At 39.7% G+C, this 19,616-nt stretch overlaps 2 protein-coding genes across 4 annotated transcripts in view; one reads left to right on the forward strand and one right to left on the reverse strand.

The window, feature by feature from the left end:
* The window catches only part of sgca (sarcoglycan, alpha), a 10,415-nt gene extending 1,688 nt beyond the window's left edge, over window positions 1–8,727 (reverse strand). The window contains exons 1-9 of one of the 3 annotated variants that reach the window (XM_041231283.1): window positions 8,697–8,727; window positions 5,353–5,478; window positions 5,073–5,227; window positions 4,215–4,284; window positions 3,475–3,673; window positions 1,511–1,673; window positions 846–1,054; window positions 279–305; window positions 1–88 (exon numbers count right to left, since the gene is read on the reverse strand). The exon at window positions 1–88 is cut by the window's left edge and continues 104 nt beyond it. In XM_041231283.1, the coding sequence (XP_041087217.1) occupies window positions 1–88; window positions 279–305; window positions 846–1,054; window positions 1,511–1,673; window positions 3,475–3,673; window positions 4,215–4,284; window positions 5,073–5,227; window positions 5,353–5,478; window positions 8,697–8,712 (1,053 nt within the window). In that variant the 5' untranslated portion in view covers window positions 8,713–8,727. Of the gene's footprint in view, window positions 89–278; window positions 306–845; window positions 1,055–1,510; window positions 1,674–3,474; window positions 3,674–4,214; window positions 4,285–5,072; window positions 5,228–5,352; window positions 5,479–6,247; window positions 6,372–8,696 lie in introns of those variants that run through there. The other 2 variants (XM_041231282.1, XM_041231280.1) reach the window with 2 other exon arrangements.
* A 2,315-nt stretch (window positions 8,728–11,042) lies between these two features.
* The window catches only part of ppp1r9ba (protein phosphatase 1, regulatory subunit 9Ba), a 54,510-nt gene continuing 45,936 nt past the window's right edge, over window positions 11,043–19,616 (forward strand). The window contains 3 exon segments of the mRNA XM_041231278.1: window positions 11,043–11,157; window positions 12,823–14,119; window positions 14,122–14,396. Coding sequence (XP_041087212.1) covers window positions 12,871–14,119; window positions 14,122–14,396 — 1,524 coding nt within the window. The 5' untranslated portion in view covers window positions 11,043–11,157; window positions 12,823–12,870.

The following is a 19,616-nucleotide window of genomic DNA, read 5'->3' on the forward strand; positions in this document are numbered from 1 at the left end:
GAGAGGCCTGGGGACACTGCGACCCCCTGCCATGGTCCGCAGCTCGTCAGTGTTGTCATGGATGGTTTGGTGGTGATACAACTGAATGCTGGAACGGAAAAGAGAACGGTCAAAAGAAAACCCTATATATGATATGCTCACAATTGGTTTTTGCACCAGTCCAGAGACAGCGTGGATTCATACAGATGATTTTAAAACAGTTTAAATTGAGAGCTGTTAAGATACATAAAGCAGAAGAAAAAGAAAGAAAGAAATACAAAATTAAAGAAATGGCTTACTCTGGTGTCTTTGCATCCCGTTTTTCCCTAAAAATAAATAAAATAAAGCCATTAGATTTCTAACTGTGGGGAAACTGCTAAGTAATTTCCTGTTAAATTTTCACTCAACAAAACTGCACTCAAAAATGTGTTCTCTGGTGTTGTGTAGAAGCAATTGGAGCCAGCATGTTAGTTCTGGAATCAGAAAGCACAGAGAGTAGTCAAACAAGGTTTCTACTAGCAAGCTCAGTGCCAGATGTGCTATAGAGGTAATCAGCACTGGGTTATGGTTTTCGACAGATTTCATTGTCATGTCATATATAAGTCAAAAAGATTCCACTGTTCTACCCTTAATGTAGTCTATGCAGCATCAATATTGATGCTACAATGCTTAGACCGTTTTACAATAACCGGAGTGCATATCATTTATTTTAGAGATATAATTTCCCACATCTCTCATGTAAATGACTTACAAGAACAGCAAGTTCGCACAGATCATTTTCCAAATAAGACCACAAACTAATAAACTGCCTGCTAAGTTATGGAACAGGAAAAGATGGGTTTCAGTGAGTAAATGCATGTACTTACACTCCCTCCCGACGGCAGCACATGATGTAGGCGAGGATTAGAAACAGGATCAGTGCAAGCACCAGGGGGATCATGATGCTGCACATGTAGTCCAGGTAGAACTCTCGATCCTCGGGGGAGTCTGGAGGATCGTACTCCCCCTCACTCGGCAGAATTCCAGAACCGGGGGTAGGGCCAGGGGCAGGGGGCGTGGCCTGGGTCAGGTCAGTCTGGAGAAAGGAACGGAATACAGAAACATCCCGCATATCACAAAACGGAAACGATCCATATTTATATTTAAATACTGAGATAGTATCAGTTATTTGCAATAAACAATGCTTAACACTAGGAGTGCTAGACTTGGAATCTATACAGGATGCTGTATTAAAACTGCCAAAAGGGAAGTGTTTCAGTGGGGAAAAAAAATGTTTTTAGCGCCATCTTGTGGTAGTTTTGAAACATTTGAAACAACTAATTTCTTTACTGCTGTCAGTTGAAAATAACCATATCTACTCTTTAAGTACATAAATTACGCTTCACGGTCCCTGACCAGTTTCAGTTGTGGTGGGCAAGACAGCAGATCTCATAGAATTTCATTGCAGGCACCAGGTTGGCAACAGTAAACTGTATGATAATAAAACATTGGAATAATACAATAATGAAGACTTTTTGGTGTGTGGGCTCACCAGGGTGACGTTGCACCAGTCTATGTGGATGTGAGGACTGAACCACTCGTTACAGGATAGGATGGGTCTGAGATGCTGGCTGCAGCGTTGCTGGTTCATGGGCTCCAAGGCTTGCAGCAGACACCGGGAGAAGGGCACATCTGAGCCAACCTTGATGTAAACCCTAAACACACACCCAGCACTATCAGTGCACAATCATTGCTCTAATTGATAGGATGCTATTATAGACTGATAAGGCCCTTTCAGCAAATTACAACGCTCTATCCCACGACACATCACAGAAGAAATACCATTCACCACAGTACCATACTGGCTTCCCACCATGCTTTACTCTCAGTGTTGCAGTTGACGTCACCTGCTTTAAAAAATCATACCCAACAACCGCAGAGTCAACTGAAGTTGGTGCATCCCAATACTCTGCATATCTGACTTAACAGTATTGTCTTCATTAACCCTTTCCCTCTTTTCAGTGAAAAGCACATTGGACAATAAACATTAGTCATGAACAGAAAACAAGTATAGATGGATTTTGTTTTTAACTTAACAATAATAACAATATATAATAGAGTTATAGGACAGCCAACATCACTGTGCAGGTTATATCAAGACTCTTTAATAAAATACCAGTGTATTACCTTAGGAAGGCCATTGTGTCACCAGCAATTACAACAAACATTGCACAGTGGTCCTAATAAAGACGTTTGTTTCGATACAACTCCAGTTGATATTCTCAAATAAGTTCAATGCCTGCACCTGGTACATGTTTTGTAAGATTTTTTGAGTGTGGGTTGTTAATATTATTGTTTGGTATGTTAAAATGTTAACTATTGTAGCAGAACAACTGCCACATTGTAGTGCCATAACAGAAGTACCATTGAAAATAATTTTAAAGTGCTCCTAACAGCTGGGGTTCCTCCAATCTGTGCTTGCGCAGGCTAATGCTAATGGAACTGGGATTAATTATACGCACCTTGATTTGTTTTTCCCTTTGTTTGGCTTGGTACAGTACACTTATCTAACTTGAATAAATGGAAAGAAGTGGTTTAGCTCTGACTCACAGCCTGCTGCATTCTCATGATTGTATTTCTAAAGAATTACTTCCATAAAGGGAGTTTTGGTAACTTAATGGCTAAAATATGTATAGTTGTATATGTATAATTCAGGCAGCTTAGTGGTCTAAGAGCAATGTGTTATGGAAGGCACTGGGTTTAAATCTTGGCATGTGTTAATCAGGTCAGTAGGTAGAGAAGGTGCTGGATTGGAGTGTGGAAGGTAATGTATACGAGTAGCTCAGTGATTAGGGAATGTGCTAGGCTTCAGGGTGGGCGGCACTGGGTTTGAGTGACAGTGGTTTAAGAAAGCTATAGGCTGCAGTGCAGTAGTCAGTGGGTTCAAGTAGCTCAGTGTTTGTAGAAAGGGAACAGTGTAGTGCACATCTGCAGTTCCACCGGTACCATTGGCTGACAGCCTTTTATTGAGGGTTCAGTTATGTAGGAGTAAGGTGCTTCCCCGGGGCCTGTGTTGCCATGGCAACAGAGTTCCTGGGCAGGCCTCATAACTATCTCTAACTTCAAACTGATTTGATAATTAGCAGCTGAAGAGTGTCAACTAAAGCCCAGTTATGTCGAAAACACGTTATCCCTCCACGTATGTGTGCTTGGCTTAATGCCATATTATGTATTTCTTTAAAGTAAAATTCATGTTACTTTAGGTATATAATCACTTCACTGCATTTCATTGAGTGGTAGATATATTTATACTAGATAAATGTACTAAAATCCTGCTTTAAGAGATATCCTGTCCCCATTTGCATGAGGTAAGGTGATAACAGACTTTGTTTACGCTCTATAAGAAGTTGTAATATGAACGAGTTACAATTTTAAATAGAGGGAAGCTCAGTAAAAATAGGTTTACAAGATAGCAAGCCCTATTTTACATCGTTATATGTGTCACTTTCCACTCACCCTTCCTTCAGCCCCGGGAGGGGGAGGGGCACACGACCGCCCCTGTCCAATGCAGAGGTGATATTGACCACATACAGGCGGTTAGTCGCCCACACTGCCTCCAGATCATTTAGAAAGTTCTTCTGGATCTGGGAAGGAAGGACCTCTTCTACGTCCCTCTTAGGGACAAAGAATTCCACCTGGTAGGGAATTCGCAGGCCTGAATGAAGAGAAACTTTTGTTCGTGGTAGCAAATGGTCATTTTTTTTGTTTACTTAATAACTAGTAAACTGAGTGCCCATGCTCTCACCTCTATTTTAATAAAGGTTTGGTGTGGCTACTGCAAATATTGACCTACTGTTAACTGTAAAGCAGTGGTGCACAGCTCAGGTCATGGAGGGCTGGTGTCCCTCCTGGTTTTTATTCTAACCATACCCTAAATTAGTTAATTGGACCAATTAAGCCCTGCAGGACCGAGTTGTGCACCACTTCTGTAGTGTAATCATTTTAGCACTGCACCCCCTACAGGCCCACACTAGCGTAGTGTGTTTTTAAATAGAGAAAGATCATTTCTCTTAGGAGCACCACAGTGTATCCAGTTCATGCTTCCTCCGGCAGCAAAGCTGCTGATTGAAATCAATGGGGCATTGCAGGAACAGAAAATGGCAAGCAACATTTCAGGGTGGAGCATGAACTGGACACACCACTGTGTTTACAGCAATTCTCTTTCGAATGGCTCCCCTGGGCTGTCATTCTCCTACCATGAGTCGCCACGGTGAAGGGAATTCTCTGTCTGACTGTGTCATATGTCCGTCTGTTTATAGCTGTCACCTGTTAGCCGAGAAAGAAACAGAACTATTTTATAAGGCATTTTTCAAATTAGACCATAAACATTGAAGACATTGAGAAAGACTTTTAGTCAAAACAGTTGTCATTGAATTTACTAAGTTTGTTTTAGTATACATTTATTTGCCTCTATTAAGTGTTTTATATAGTTATGGACTTGATCCTTGAGTTAAATACTGCCTTGGGTCTAATACAGCAGTGTGCAAATGTATTAGAACACCTCAAGATTTGTCATTCATATCCTTTATATACCTACCTGCATGAAAACCTCTAGGTGTGAGAATTGCAATTTTCAGTCAGTAATAGAGCTATAGAAACAATCTGCACTAGTGTGAAAATGTCAGACCACTTTGTGCTTTAATTAGACATCTTAAACAACTTCTAAAAAGTCTCATGCCTTTTATCATTTGTGGCTATGTGTTCCTTTTCTCTTACTATTTTAATTGAATTGCATGTGTGGCTGGTTAAAGTCATCACTCATTTGCCTATTTTGATCATTTTCAGTTCCAGTGGTTTGGTCACAACAAATCAAAACTACAGAAGCAATGGGATGTTCTAATAAATTTGTACTCAACTGTGTATACAGTATATTTAAGAAACAGATATTCTGATCTGAATTGCAGTTTAAAAAGATCTATATTTTTCAATTATAGTATGCATGTTTTGTAACATTGTTGCTTCTCCTTAGATCATCATCTGAGGAATATATTTTTAAGAAATGTTAGTTGCACATTGTCGTAGCAGTAGAGACTCCCGTCATCAGTATGACACACCTCAATGACAGTCCTCCCCTGGTCAGCCGGCGCTGGGGTCCCGTACAGATAGCCATCGTGGCCAGGGCTTCTCTGAGAGTAACGCAGCCAACGAGGCAGGTCAGGATAGTTCTGTAAGTTACACTTAAACACGATGGGATCGTTGTACGTTATACCTGAACCATGGAAAATAGAGAATTCTGAGGTTGAGTAAAAAGTAACGCCACAAAATCAAATATTATTATTTGAAAATACATTTTTCTGAAATTACACATTTAATGTTGGGTTTTTGTCTGCTTACCATAGTGGCTAAGGAAGGGAGGGAATTCATTCTGGAAATGCTCTTTACTGAGCTCGTACACAAACAGGAGTCCCACACGAGGGGAGGTGTCAGCATGGGCGGAAAAGCTACTGACCAGGCACACTGCTAGGGGAGGGGAGTAACATATAGAAAGATATTTGTTTAAATAACCAGTAAAGGGATAAAGTTATTATAGATAACAAATAATTCCATATATTTTAACTGTTGTGTACTTCCATTAGCCAGAGGTGCTCTCTGTCCTCAATACCATAGGGAGCCCATTATAATCCCAGTTTATTACATTAAGTAAATCCTAGCAGAACTACTCGCAGACCACAGCAACACAATAGGGTTTGGAACAACTATTGTACGCTGGTCCTTTTGACTGATCAAAAGGTTATATGATTTGTTCCTTACAAGTATTCTAACATTGCTGGATAGCTTTCCTTTTTAAAAACTCAGATTACACCCTGGAACAAACAATATTCATCAATGTATTTGTGCAAATGTTCCTTCAGTTTCTTCCTAGGTTGATACAGTTAAGACTATCTTCTTTCACTATTGGCCTTTGTGTTGTAGAACTAGTAACAAGCTACCAAGAATAAGGTTGACAGTTTTGGGAATTTACCAAGCTGATATTTTCCTTTAATAAAATGGTGTACTTCTGAGTAAAAACTTTCATAAATATTATGTTATTTAACCCTTTTATGTGTTAAAGGACGAATAAACATGATCAAGTCAGACACACACAGTGAAAAGACAAAAACAGTGTAACATTTCAACTAAGTACCCACAAAATTTAATATTGAGCACTAGACAAAATGTTTGTCTACATGACTTACTTTCTTACAGCTTAAACTTATTATTTAAACATTTCTAAGAATTAAAGACTTGCCTGTTACGAAGAGGACCCAGCTTCTGTTCTCAGCCATGATTGTTGGGAGATTTTGATAGACAGGAGCAAATGGTGAGCAGGGGGCCAGCCCACTGGGTTACTGCCCAGGCCATCTATTTATACTAACTCCATTAGGTTTCCTAGGGCTGCTTTTATATATAGCACGCGTTCTGTTCACTGTAAGAAGACATGCACACCCATTGCCAATGGCGTCGAATGAAAGTCATTACTGTACTCCCAGAGACGAAGTGATTGGCTCAGTGGATAAAGCACTGGACTGCATACTGGACAACAATGAAAAAAGCATTACCCATCGGTTGTCATCAATGTGTGTGCCAGCATAGGTATTTTAAATTAGATTATGATCTGCTGCCAGAAAGAATTACCGTTACATGGTACAACAGTGACACCTGGTGGTGTAATTTGTATATCACACATCTCAGTCACCAGCTTGGTTTTCTTTGATGCCTGATTAAATCCATTCTCACTGATTCTTTAGCTTAGGAGAGATGATTGGATGTATTTTTTCTGCATATATTCCTTGGCAACAGGAATATAGTGGAGGCCCCATGTAAGTACCCACTTTAGGGTTTTACTTATATCTAAAAAACTGCTTATTCAGTTATGATGAAACTTGGTCACCCCCAAGTTATTGAGAGTATCAGAAATGGGGGTATATGGAGATGCCAATCCACTCTATTGTCCATATAGCACGTGTACATATGATATATAGCATGTGTACATCTGCTATATACTGTATGCACATATGTTACATTTTCACATCTAGAGAACTTATCCAAAACAAGACAAAAAGCTTGTATTAAACCACAGCTCTCATTCAGAAGGCAGGAGCGTGGGTGGTACTAAATGTGCATGCATTTCCTGTCATGCTAATGCTTAATGAATACAGCATAGGGTGTTGAGGTGTTTGGATGTATATGGTTCAGAATCATAGCTCACATGTCTGTCTGCTTGCCAACCTTCTTGCCTGCAATGTATGAACAGCTGCCATCACTGGGTGTTTCTCCTTATACACAACATTGAGGAATAGCACCTGCTAACACTTTACATTGTGTCCCTAATTACTGAGTATTTACCTAGTAGTTACTTAGTAAATACATGTGAGCTCACACATAATTACAATGTTAGTATGCATAGTTACAATGTACTTAAAGTGTAAACACTTTTGCATGATATATGTAAGCACACAATTGTATCAGAAAAGGGTTCATGTTAGGTTATGGAGGGGATAGGATTAGGGTTTTGGACTATATGGCACAAAAGGAATTACACATTAAGTACATTGTAACTATGTATAATAACATAGTTATTATGTGTAAGTACACATGTATTAACTAAGTAACTACTACGTAAATACAGTCATTAGAGACACAATGTAAAGTGTTACCCAGTATCGCTTCACTTGAGCGGCAGTTGATAAAAGATGTTTAGAGCTCTACTGATTCCAGTGCATGGCTAATCTGAGCTCCTGCTAGCTGTGAGGTTACTGATTCTAATGCAAGTCTAAATGCATAAAAAAACCCCAGCAAATCAGACTTTCTCCAGGTATTATTCTGTGCATAAGGCATGGATATTTTTTCATATACACTATATCTTTACAAATGTATTATTTTTTTTCTCTGTTAATTGCAAACCAAACTGACTCCCTTTGTAATGTCCGTATGAAATTTGAACAGTAGATAGTAGCTTGTATCTGCTCTAAATACTGTAAACACAAGCACTAATTAAGTAAAACAAGTTTCACTAATATTTTAGTTCGAAATCCTCACTTTAACAAAATCTGGTGACGTTTCCACACGTTTTTAAGAAAGTAATATCACTTTGGGATTTATTTATTTATTTATTTTAATAATATATGGAAGTAATTGAGGATAGCAACGTACAGTAATATAGGTGACCATATGTCCCCGATTTCTGGGGACAGTCCCCAGATGAGGTCCTGTGTCCCTGGTCACACAATGTCCCTGAAAGAGTCCCCATTTCACAAAACCCGAGTCCAAATATCCTTACTTTTAATTTCTCGTGTTGGTTAATATGTCAAATGCATAAATACGTTAGAGAGAAATATCCTGACCGTTTCTATTATTATTATTATTATTATTATTATTAGCTATAACAATGGAGAGCCCGGCCTGCACACACACACACACACACACACACATAGACTCCCGAAGCAGAACGGGAGGGTATCCAGCGGTTATTTGTTTTCTCCAGCGCCAGAACATGCCATCTAGAAGGAAATGTTACGCTCGGTTCGTTTCAGTAAGCAAATAACCTTCTCAAAATAGGTTAGTGTGTCGTCTTGCAAGCAGCTATCGTACGCTGCTGTGCTTTGGCTGAGGAAGGAAGGCGTGTCTGCCAGTACTACCGCTGCTTAATGACAAATGCTGTTATATTAAGATGAACGACTGCAGTGCAATGTACTTACCCAAACAAGCAACCATAACGGGACGGCGATCACGTTTTAATTCAAACAAAGGATTATTTCTTTCTTTTTTTCTCAGCTCCGTTATTTGTTGACTTTGATATAGTGTATATAATAAATATGGTTGTAACTAACGTCATTGTGCAAAATACATGTCATGCAGCAGTTATGTGTATTAATAAATTACATTTTTACAATTTGGGGCGCTACACCTTTAATCATCTATAGCGGCTCATTGTAAACTCCTCAGGTGACAGACTGCCATGCCAAGCATCTCCATGTGTAACACAAATAACAAGGCCATCACAACGGATCTTTGCACAGAATACACATGACCTTAAATTGTTATTAGCAATGCAATACAACAATTGGCCACCAGATGGCACTCATAACCGAATTCCTGGCTTAAAAGAAACTAGTCCAGTAATTTAATCGTTTCTCCACTGCAAAACTCAAAGGGAATTGAAGATCTAATACAATTTATTTGCTGTGCTTTTCTCATGGATGAAATTGGTATTGTATATCACCTACACTTCCCTTATATTAAATATGTACCTGTTTAATATCTCATGATGTGTCTTCTGTATGCTTAAATGACCAATAGCCATGCTTAATATGTAGGGAAATATATTGCCCTTGCACTGTGCACAGCAGTCCATAGGTGAAACACTGGAGGCAAATATAATTCAAAACCTTGATAAGGAGTTAATTATTTGATTCAGGGTGCTGTCTGCATATATTACAAGCAAACAACTGTGTCTGGGGTTGTTCATGCAAGTGTGAAACATACCACCACACTGCCTATTTAGAGCTGTAGACCAATGTTTACACAGGAATTTAAAAGTAGTTCATTGGTCTGTGCTAACCACAGACAAAAACAAGTGGTTATGTTATTAATGAAATAGAAGCAGCAAAGTAGGAAATCTGAGAGGAACCAACTTCCAACAGCGATCTAACTCTTTCAAATGCACTATTATAAGATTTGTTATAAGCATAGAAAATGTGGCACATTTGTTTGCTAATCGTAGTCTTCTGGATGTTACTAATTCACTTCCTCTCTTGGCTTTTCTCTTTAATAAATATAAATGGATATACAGTTGTAGTCAAAAGTTTACATACCCCAGTGGAAGTGTATAATTTTCAGAAATTTCTCAAAAAAAAGAATTATTATAGGAAAAGTCTTTTGTAGCAAAAAGTTTTGCTTTTGTGGATGAGGATGATTTTTGACCAGTCATCGACTCACAATTGTTCCAGTTCATTCCAATTCTGAGCATTTCTCTTGCACACAGCATTCTGAACTCATACCAAAGATTCTCAATCAGATTTAGATCGGGACTTTGACCAGGCCATTCCAGAACCTTGATTTTATTCTTCTTTAACCAATCTGAAGTAGATTTTGATGTGTGCTTTGGATCGGTGTTGTGTTCATGTGGTATGCTATGGAATCCATTTCACTGTGTACTGGAAGTAAATTTAATTTGCCATGAGAGTTAAAACAACCCCATAGAAGGATATTACCATGCTTGACAGTAGATATGGCGTTGTTTTCTTTTCTTTCTCCAAACATAACGACTATTTGTAACCAAATAGCTCGATTTTTGCTTCATCGCTACAGAAAACCTTTGACTAGAACTCATATCCATAATTCAAATGCCGCTTTGCAAATTTTAAGCGATTGTCCTTGTGATATTTTCCCAAGAGTGGCTTTTTCCTTGGCCTGCTACCATTGAGACCTTCACCATGCAATACTCGACCTGTGGTTGAAATGGAAACCCCAGTGCCACTTGCAGCCAGTTCACTTTGAATATCTTTGGCAGTCAATCTCGGATTGTTATTAATCTTCCTCACAATACTTCTACTTGTTCTTGGTGAAAGAACAAAGAACATCAAAGGGTATGGATACCTTAGAATGGGCATTTTGGGGGTTTTGCATATATATATATATATATATATATATATATATAATAGATATATATATATATATATATATAGAACTTGTCATTCTACTTGAGGAACAATAGTTAATTCATCCTGTAAAAACATTGTATTTGGACATTTGGGAATGTATAAAAATACATCCTAATATAGTAGACTATAACATACTGTGTTCCTATAGGTACTGGTATCAGTATATTAAAATTATTAACACATATGGTATCCGTCTGCATGCAAATACATTACATGCATTAAAAAAATATTTCACACAACTTGAAGTACAAGTATCTTTAGCTGTAATGGCGTTAACAATCAGTTTTATGCCATATGCTCACGGTGGTGATACAGAGAGAGAGAGAGAGAGAGAGAGAGAGAGAGAGAGAGAGAGAGAGAGAGAGAGAGAGAGAGGCGGCAGAGTCGAGATCTCACTGGGGAATCAAAAAGCAAAAACAGAGCATGTAGACACAATGGAGCGACCAACAGCAGAAACTTGAAATACTGCGACCTGCTGCTGTTCGTCGGGGAAAAGGTATTTATGACCAGGGAACCACGTTAGCCCCTCCGCCACACTGAGACGACACGGTGCTTATTTTCCTTTTTATTCTCCGTTTTTAACGTTAAATTTGACAGTTATTATGGAAATTATAAGATGCAGGAAGCAACGTAGCAGAGGGCAGGCAGCAGCGGGACTGAAGCGTTGTCTGCTTGATTCCGCAGGGTCCTAAACTAGAACGGGTTTGGTGGGTTCAATGGTTTCTAGCGTCAATGTTGCGCTAGACATTTTTACTAAATAAACCTTGATAATCTTACCTCAGCTGTAATGTCAAATCCTTTATTTTTATAGATGGGCTTTGGGAGTCTATTATTTATTGGTAATTTTTTTCCAGTATGATTTGTATTGTAATGACTGTGATATCATTTAGTAATCTGCTCGGTGCTTATTTTATTTCTGAAACAAAATATATCTCTTAGGTCAGGTGATTTGGGGTTTGCGTAACGGTTTTATTATATACTGTTTGCAAACCACGTGTTAAATTATTCGAGTAAATATTAGTATTATTAGTTTTTTTATCGGAATTGTCACTGTTTTTTTTTTTTTTTTAATCAAAAAGGAGGATAGGGGTTTATTTATTTATTTTTTTAAATGCATTTGTACATTATGAATTTCGGACATAGGGTGCTATAATATGTACCACTGAAATGACTACAAAATGGAATAGCGGAAATAGAATGATTTTATAACAGATTACATTTACGGACATTTTAAAGTGCTTTACATTCATTTGCTACCGGCCTGGTTAGGTTCTGTCCAGCCTTAGCATATATATATATATATATATATATATATATATATATATATATATATATATATATATATGTCTATTCTTTTAAAGCTGTTTTCATACAACAGGCAACCATTTTATAAACGCCTATCATACTTGGGCAACACTATAAACTACACAAACATGCATTTTCTGTCACCATTTTATAATCAATTTTTCTAGAGGTACTGTACGCGTTTAAGCTCAAACAAGCAGGTTTTTTTTTGTTTTTTTTCTAAGCTTAGTGTAGGAGGATAATTAATAATTCCAATTAGGAATTATTAGAGAGAATTCACTTGGATTATAGAGAGAAGCCGGGAGAGTGCATTTTTAATATACTGCATTTGAATAAAGATGGGGTAATCGTTTGCCATGATTGATTTGTTATACTATATCACTGAACCCGGTGGGCGCTAAGACACACGGGATCCTTCTCGTTGCAGTCAGGCTTTGCTGTTGCGGGAGGACCAGAAATCTGCAATAAGGCAAGAGAGAGACAATTCAAGAGATCAAAATGATGTAATGAAAAAGGAGATTAATCACTAGCAAAATCCATCACGGGTGTAAAATCCTGTGATCACTGATGAGCTGATTTATTGTACGGCTTACATTTCGGTTGATGTTTTTGTACCCTAGCTGCTTTCATTTTTTTTTTTTTTTTTTTTTTAAATGATGTTTCTCCCCGTTTCTCGCAATTGGAACAGATGCAGGGTGCATCAGATCTGCACATAATGGTAGGGCTCTGTTTTAAGTCATAGACATAAACCTGATGTCTCTCACTCTCTCCCCCCTCTCTTTCTCCATCCTGTCTTCCGATTGTGTGTACTGATGATGCTGGTGGCGCCCCTGCCCCGTTGTACGTTGTGCTGCAGAAGGGGAGCTATGCCGTTTCTGTCCAGACTTGGAGACGCTTATTAACCATGATGAAGACTGAATCCCCGTCCGCAACAAGCACCGCCACCAATTCCACTTTGAGGAGCCCTTCCCCGCACAGAAATGCGTATGAGGCTGGGATCCAGGCACTCAAGCAGGCTAAAGATGGCCTTAGCAACGCCGCGAACGGGGATGAAGCACAAGGGGGCAAGCCCAAAATCTCATCCCGTGGCAGGAGGTACGGCTCCAATGTCCATCGGATCAAAAATATGTTCCTGCAGATGAGTACCACCGGACCGGGTGAAGGGGAGGACCCCTCATTGGTGAACGATAGGTCGGTGCGGCTTTCCCTGCCAAGGGGCAGTAGTTTGAATGAAAACGTGGACCACAGCGCTCTTTTGAAGCTCGGGGCAACCGTTTCGGAGCGTGTCAGTCGCTTTGACCCCAACAAGACAGCGGCACAGCAGCGGCAGTCATCGGGGCTCTCCAAGCTTCAGGAGACACGTAGGTATTTCGAGCAGAGGACCTTGCAAGAAAAACAAGCTGCAACCAACCGCATCTTACTCAAAAAGGAGCGGGCCGCTGGCTTTCAGGACGGGAAGCTGGATGTGGTTGTGCGTTTCAATGGCAGCACAGAGTCACTGGATAGTTTAGATGCTGGGGGCGCTGGGGAGGCCGTCTCCCCCACTGTAAGCCAGCTGAGCGCTGTGTTTGAGAAGGCCGACCTCCGCAACAATCTGCACCAGCCTTGTACCTCCCCTCTGCCCAGGGGAGCCAGCCCTCCACCGGGAAAGGTGGCCACGCTCAACTCCAAAATCATAACCAAGAAGTCGCGGGCCCTTCCCCCCTCTGGCAATGAGGAGGGAAGCCTGGTTTCAGGGGGGGGTCGACAGCGGAAGGAATGTGACGGGTCTCCTGGTAGCCGGGGCAAGTCAGCAGCTGTTAAGGACGAAACTTCCAAGAGCACCGGGACTGGAAGCCGAGTGGGAACCAGATCAGAAGAGCTGGTCAAGATTAAACCTGTGGAGGTAGAGGAGAGCAGGGAAAATGAATCCAAGGAGCAGGGATCAGGTGTGGAGCCGTCAGGAGAAGGAGAGAAAGAGACTGGAGAAGAAGCTAGCGTTGGCACCAATAGCACCCCGGAAGGAGGGAGCAGGCTAGTGCAAGCTGAAGTGCATGCCTCTTTGGAGAATGGAGGGGAATCTCCACCTGAAGGGTCGTTGGAGCCTAAAACAAAAGAACCCAACTCTGCAGTCCCAGAGACCACAGGGGGTGTGGGAGGGAGGAGGAGGGGGGCCTGGGGGACTCCCCGCAGGGGGAGGACAGGGATTTCGATGGGGGAGAGGAATCCCGCAGGGAGGATTACTCCGAGGGGGACCTGGTGGATATCAGCGCCTACAGTGGGATCGGGGAAGACTCCGGGGGCAGTCAGCTGGATGAGGATGAGGAGGGAGAGGAAGAAGACGAGCCCTATGAGCCGGAGTCAAGCTGCTCTGAGATTCCGGGCCTCCCACCTGAGGAAGATGAGCCCCCGCCCAGCCGAAAGATCCGCTTCAGCACGGGGCCAATCAAGGTGAGTCACAGCTCTAGCCCCTCCCCTTTTATTGATTGACTGTGCTTGGATAATGACCCTGTACTGTGCTTGATGGGAGGGAGGCCTGGATTAAGAGCTGATTTGATAGGTGTGAATTCCGTGTGTTCCATAAATCAGGCACAGTATCATCCACAATGGCAATTAGGATAAAAACTGTACCCTGTTAATTGCACCGCAACGTCAACGTGATCTGAATTTGTTTCTCTTTGCTTAAAGACATTTCACACCTATGATGTCTTATGGGATTGTCCACATAACCTTTTTGGTAATTTTTGGTAGTTTGTATCTTTTCTGTCTATATCTGTTTATAGGTTTTCCTGCTTTTGCAATCTCTTTAATGTTGAAAACCCCATAGGCCTAATTTAAATATAGTAGAGCATTTCAGCAAAATGGTCTCTTCAAAAGAGATCCTCTAGTCTGAACTCCTTTCTTTTATGTATGATCCAGACTAGCTTTTATTACTATGATCGGTCTTGAGTAAATAATGCCCTATAGGGTAGATTTCTAGTCCAACTAATGTGCTACAAACCTAGATACATTTGGCGGACTGAAGCAAACATGTAGCTATATATTAATTTTACCAAACATGGTATGGTTTGTAACTGTTCAGTAGCCATCAATTTGAGAAGGGTTTATCTTTCAGAACTTCCTAATCTTGAGTAAATATCTGTTATAAAATGATCTGCAACAGAAATATGTAATTTGTGCATAGTTATTTAAACATTACTAAAGAAGACAATTTAACATTCAAGCTGAAGGAAGGCAGAATTGCTCTGTCAAACATGACAAAATTTACTCAAAATCCATCAGTCAGCTTTTAGGTATAACCCCCAAGGCGCTGCACAGGCTGTTTTGACACAGCTCTACAGTATATGTGGTGAGGCTAAAGATGTGCAGTTGCCATTTATTTATTTAGGTGACACACTACACAGCCCTCTGTTGGTTTGAGTAAGCCCGGGTATTCGTGTATCATTATAGATTCTCAGGTGCAAGCTGCTTAGGTTGCCTGATCGGAAATCCTTTTGGGTTCCAAATAAATTGCAATTGGGACCTGAGTAAGCAGATCACTCCCAGACCTGGTGCTGTGGAGCAAAGTAGGGCTGTCAGCTGTAGAAAACCATACGAGCACACCAGGGTCTCTGCTCTAAGCTGCGTTGAAGCCTTTTTTTTAATCACATGGCAACCTAATATAGATGCTTGGAATTAGTTTGGGTTATTTTAATAAAGCGACGACTGCATAAAACCTAGATCAGCTTTAACAGTAAATTGTGTTTCAAGCGTGCTTGAATTAGGGACTCTGCCATTTCTATCATTGATTTTACATATTGGTCCAAGTCAAGGTCACAGTCTGATTACAAAAGAAATGATGCAAAGATTTTTCTTTAAAGTTTGCATTCCTGATATCCCCATTTTGACCTCCCATGTGACAATGAACAATGACATTTTAGCAGCTCAAAGAATTACCAGCAATGGGGGCAATGCAATGGATCTGAATCAAATGCAGAGTGGCCTTAATATGGCAGCACACACTGACATGGGGGCACCACATGGTATAGTGCAGTGTATTACCAGTGTGCATGGGTTCATGCAATTGTCATTGATATGAAATATTGTACTTCTGTAATTACGCCATCGCTATTTCAATCCAGAATCCTGCCAAGGCGTTACTGCAAAAATAAAGTCTAGGTGATGAATCACACAGAGTCCAATATGCAGTATGCTTTAGTATGGATTACTCCTAACTAGAGCAATTATCTCTTAATTCATCAGTGTTGAAAAAAGTCATAACTTTGGTAGTAAGGGGTCTATACCTGTAGGGGTTAAAGATTTAGACATGAAATGCCAGGGATCAGTGGCAGAAGGGCTAATTGGTTTTAATCATCACGTGTTTATATGCATGATTAGATTGCATATCGTATAGCTTGGAGTACGACTGTTTTGTTCTGTAACAACAGGGATGCCCTGGAAAATTAGTGGTTGAAATGTAGTACTGTTTATTTATTTTAGATTACCCTTGTCCAGAGTAAATATGAGACGCACAGTTTGGTCAAACATGAGAAGCCTACAGTACTTACATTAGTGTGCACTAAAGGCTAAAAATGACCATGCACTGCAAATCACTATGACTTTAAAACAAAGGCTGCACATTCCCATGGATTCAAGAGGAATAGCTGTTATATGGTGTTCCACTGGAATGTGTAACCAAACTGTAGGTTCTGGGTTTTGAGTTATTCTGCCTTTTCTCCAAATCTACCTTTACCTGGCTTGGAGCTTGTCTAGAGACTTCTAGGTGCCAGGACTAACACAGGGCTCTCCCTAGGCCTTTTCAGCCGGGCGCACCGCCCGGCAAAGTGTCTGTCGCTGTCTGGCCGAAAAAACCCAATCCGCCCGTCTTGCAGATGCTACTTTGCCTAACAATAAGGATTGAATCCACTTCTAGCAGACTAGATCACTTGTGCGTTTTTGGGTGAAAAAAACCCAACTTGGAATCACATGACATCTGTGTTATGTCTTGACACAGCATTTAACCAGTCAATCTGTTGAAGGGGGCGGGTTTTCTGTGTTAAGCACTTTGAGAGGCTGAAACGTTACAATGACTGCTAAAAAAAGTAACCGATTATTTTCAAAGCAAGCCGGCGATCGGCGCAGTCTACCGCCTAATACTGTACTTGTGGCAGCTACTTTATTATTAAATAATTAAAAAATATTAAGATTATTTTCAGGTATTATCGTTTAGTCAATTTTTTGTTGTATGATTGTACTGTAAGGTGTGTGTGTGTGTGTGTGTATATATAGTACTATATCTATATAGTACATAATAACTATATGTATGCACCAAAAAAAGCATATTCCTTTTGTTGTGATATTGTAAAAAAATATGTACCGAGGTGTTTGTGAGAGATATTGGGGGTTCATGTTCATGCTGTAAGCCTTTAAGAAGAAAGGCATGATGGGCTATCAGCTGAACACTTGTCAGCTGACATACAAATGCTTAAGTGCAGAGGTGCTGGATTATTACACTCCGGTTTCATGCAACAGTTAAAGAACAGCAAAAAAACAAAAGTGGGACGTGTATTAACAAAATGCCCTGAAAACTTAACGAAGAAAACAATTTAAATGAAGCAGTAAGCTCAATAATTAAGCTAAAAAGGAAGTGGAAAGGTTTTAAGCTCCAATAAACCTACGTCCCTAAATAAGTACGGTAATTTACCATAATAAAAAACAGTAATGAAAAAGAATGTAGAACATAAAAAAAAGCAAACAGTCAATGAAAGACAGCACATTATTCAAATACTTTTTCGTATTATATGTTTAAGGTAAGGGAAGTTTATTTTATCCTTAAAAGTGCTCCTGGCTATAATGTATAAAATTCCTGGGGAGAACCCTATATGAGAGGTGGGGCTAGTAGAGAAAACAATTCCTGAGGATCTAGTCCCTTGGTGATTATGTCTTTCCTCCCTTGTTGATTCTTGCCTTAACATGCCCTCTCTTTTTTTTATCATTTTGAATTGTATAATGTACAACCTGTATAATGCACTGGGTCAGTCTGGACTGCAAATGGTTTCTTAAAGCTGCTTGAGCACTGGGTTCAGTCCATGCAGTGCTACAGTATATGTATCAGTCTATTGATTAGCTTTCTGGTGCACTGACAGAGGGAATGGATGCGTGTTCACTTATAGGAACAAGAGACGCCTGCCTTGTACAGATCAGTAGTATACAGCAATTTATTTAACAGCAATGTCTGGATTATTTGTGTCCCGGAAACAAAAGCTAGATAGCAAATGGTTGCTCAGTGCATGGAGAAATAGTGGCATGTTCTGACACCCTGGTTTGCCGTTCCATAACCATGGTAACACATCAGCATTGTCACAGGTCTTCTACAGTTCATTATTATTCAAAAACACAAGCAGGTTTTTGCTGTTAGTAGGTCTGAAAACAATAAAAAGGGAACTTATCTCACATAGAGAGGATACTGGTTACAGCAATACTAACCAACATTAACCTGCTTCAGCAGCCCCTAACCACCATCACATGAGGGGGGGTTGTCACTTCCGGGTTCCATTTATCATCTGCTTAATTGACAGAATGCAATTGGGTTTCTATATTTAGAGCTAAGGTTATATTTCTTTTCACGAATTTCGCAATTTCCGTGAAATTAAGCCATTGCCATGTAACGTAGTTCCCCGAGAAAATTCTGAAAGGATTCTGAAAGGACAGTTTAAATATACATATTTTTTATCACTTAAAAATAAACACAGCAAACTCTTGCCTTAAAAATAAACACAGCAAAAGTTTGCTTCCGGTAAATGATTGAACACAAACTGCAGAGATGTCTTAAAAATGTCTTCAATGAAAAAGACACCAGCTGCATTAAAGATTCTAAATATTACAGAAGAAACAAGAAGGGGGACATTTCACATGTCTGTTGTTATTTTTACATTTATTGATGTTTGTATTGTGTTTGGTAATTCACTGATGATGAAAGCAGAATGTAAATGAAAAGTGGACATACAAATATTCTACTATTGAGCATTTACTGTTTTTCAGGTACATAGTATGTTTAATTGTGAAATATGTTTTTTTACAGAGCCTGTGGAAATATGTGGCTTCTGAAATAGTATAGTAGCTGCTTAGAATTGCACAAGAGCCAGCTGTCTTCAGAAACTGCTATCATGAGCCACTACAGTATGCAGATCAGACCAGAAAATGACATCAGGAATCCCAGTGTGTATAACAGTTCTCAATCTGCATAGTTGGTGAGGACAAAGGCGTTAACACACATGTGCTGTGCTGTAAGATTCCCTTACATTTAAACCCTACCAAATTATTTTGATTTGCTCTAAAATACATGGCCAAAAGTTTTGCATTACCCTATAGATAATTTTGCATCATAAAGTCAAATTAAACCTGCTGAATAATGCTACGTGAACATGTTTAATTAAAGACAGCTTGCAGTTTTCTGTATACTTAAAGTTTAGTGCAGTTTTTAAATACTTAAAGAAAAACTGCAGAAATTGAAAAATGTGACATTTCGAAATCTAAAATGAAATATTACTGTACTTATATTCCGGCTTCCGGTAGACTTTTGCGGTATCATTTTGTGATTTCTTTGATTACATGATGTTAAACAAAACATCTAAATTATGTTCCATCCTATAATAAAGGTAATGCAAAACTTTTGGTCATAGCTGTAGCTGT

Source organism: Polyodon spathula, chromosome 28 (genome assembly GCF_017654505.1).
Source record: "Polyodon spathula isolate WHYD16114869_AA chromosome 28, ASM1765450v1, whole genome shotgun sequence".
Lineage (NCBI taxonomy): Eukaryota > Metazoa > Chordata > Actinopteri > Acipenseriformes > Polyodontidae > Polyodon > Polyodon spathula.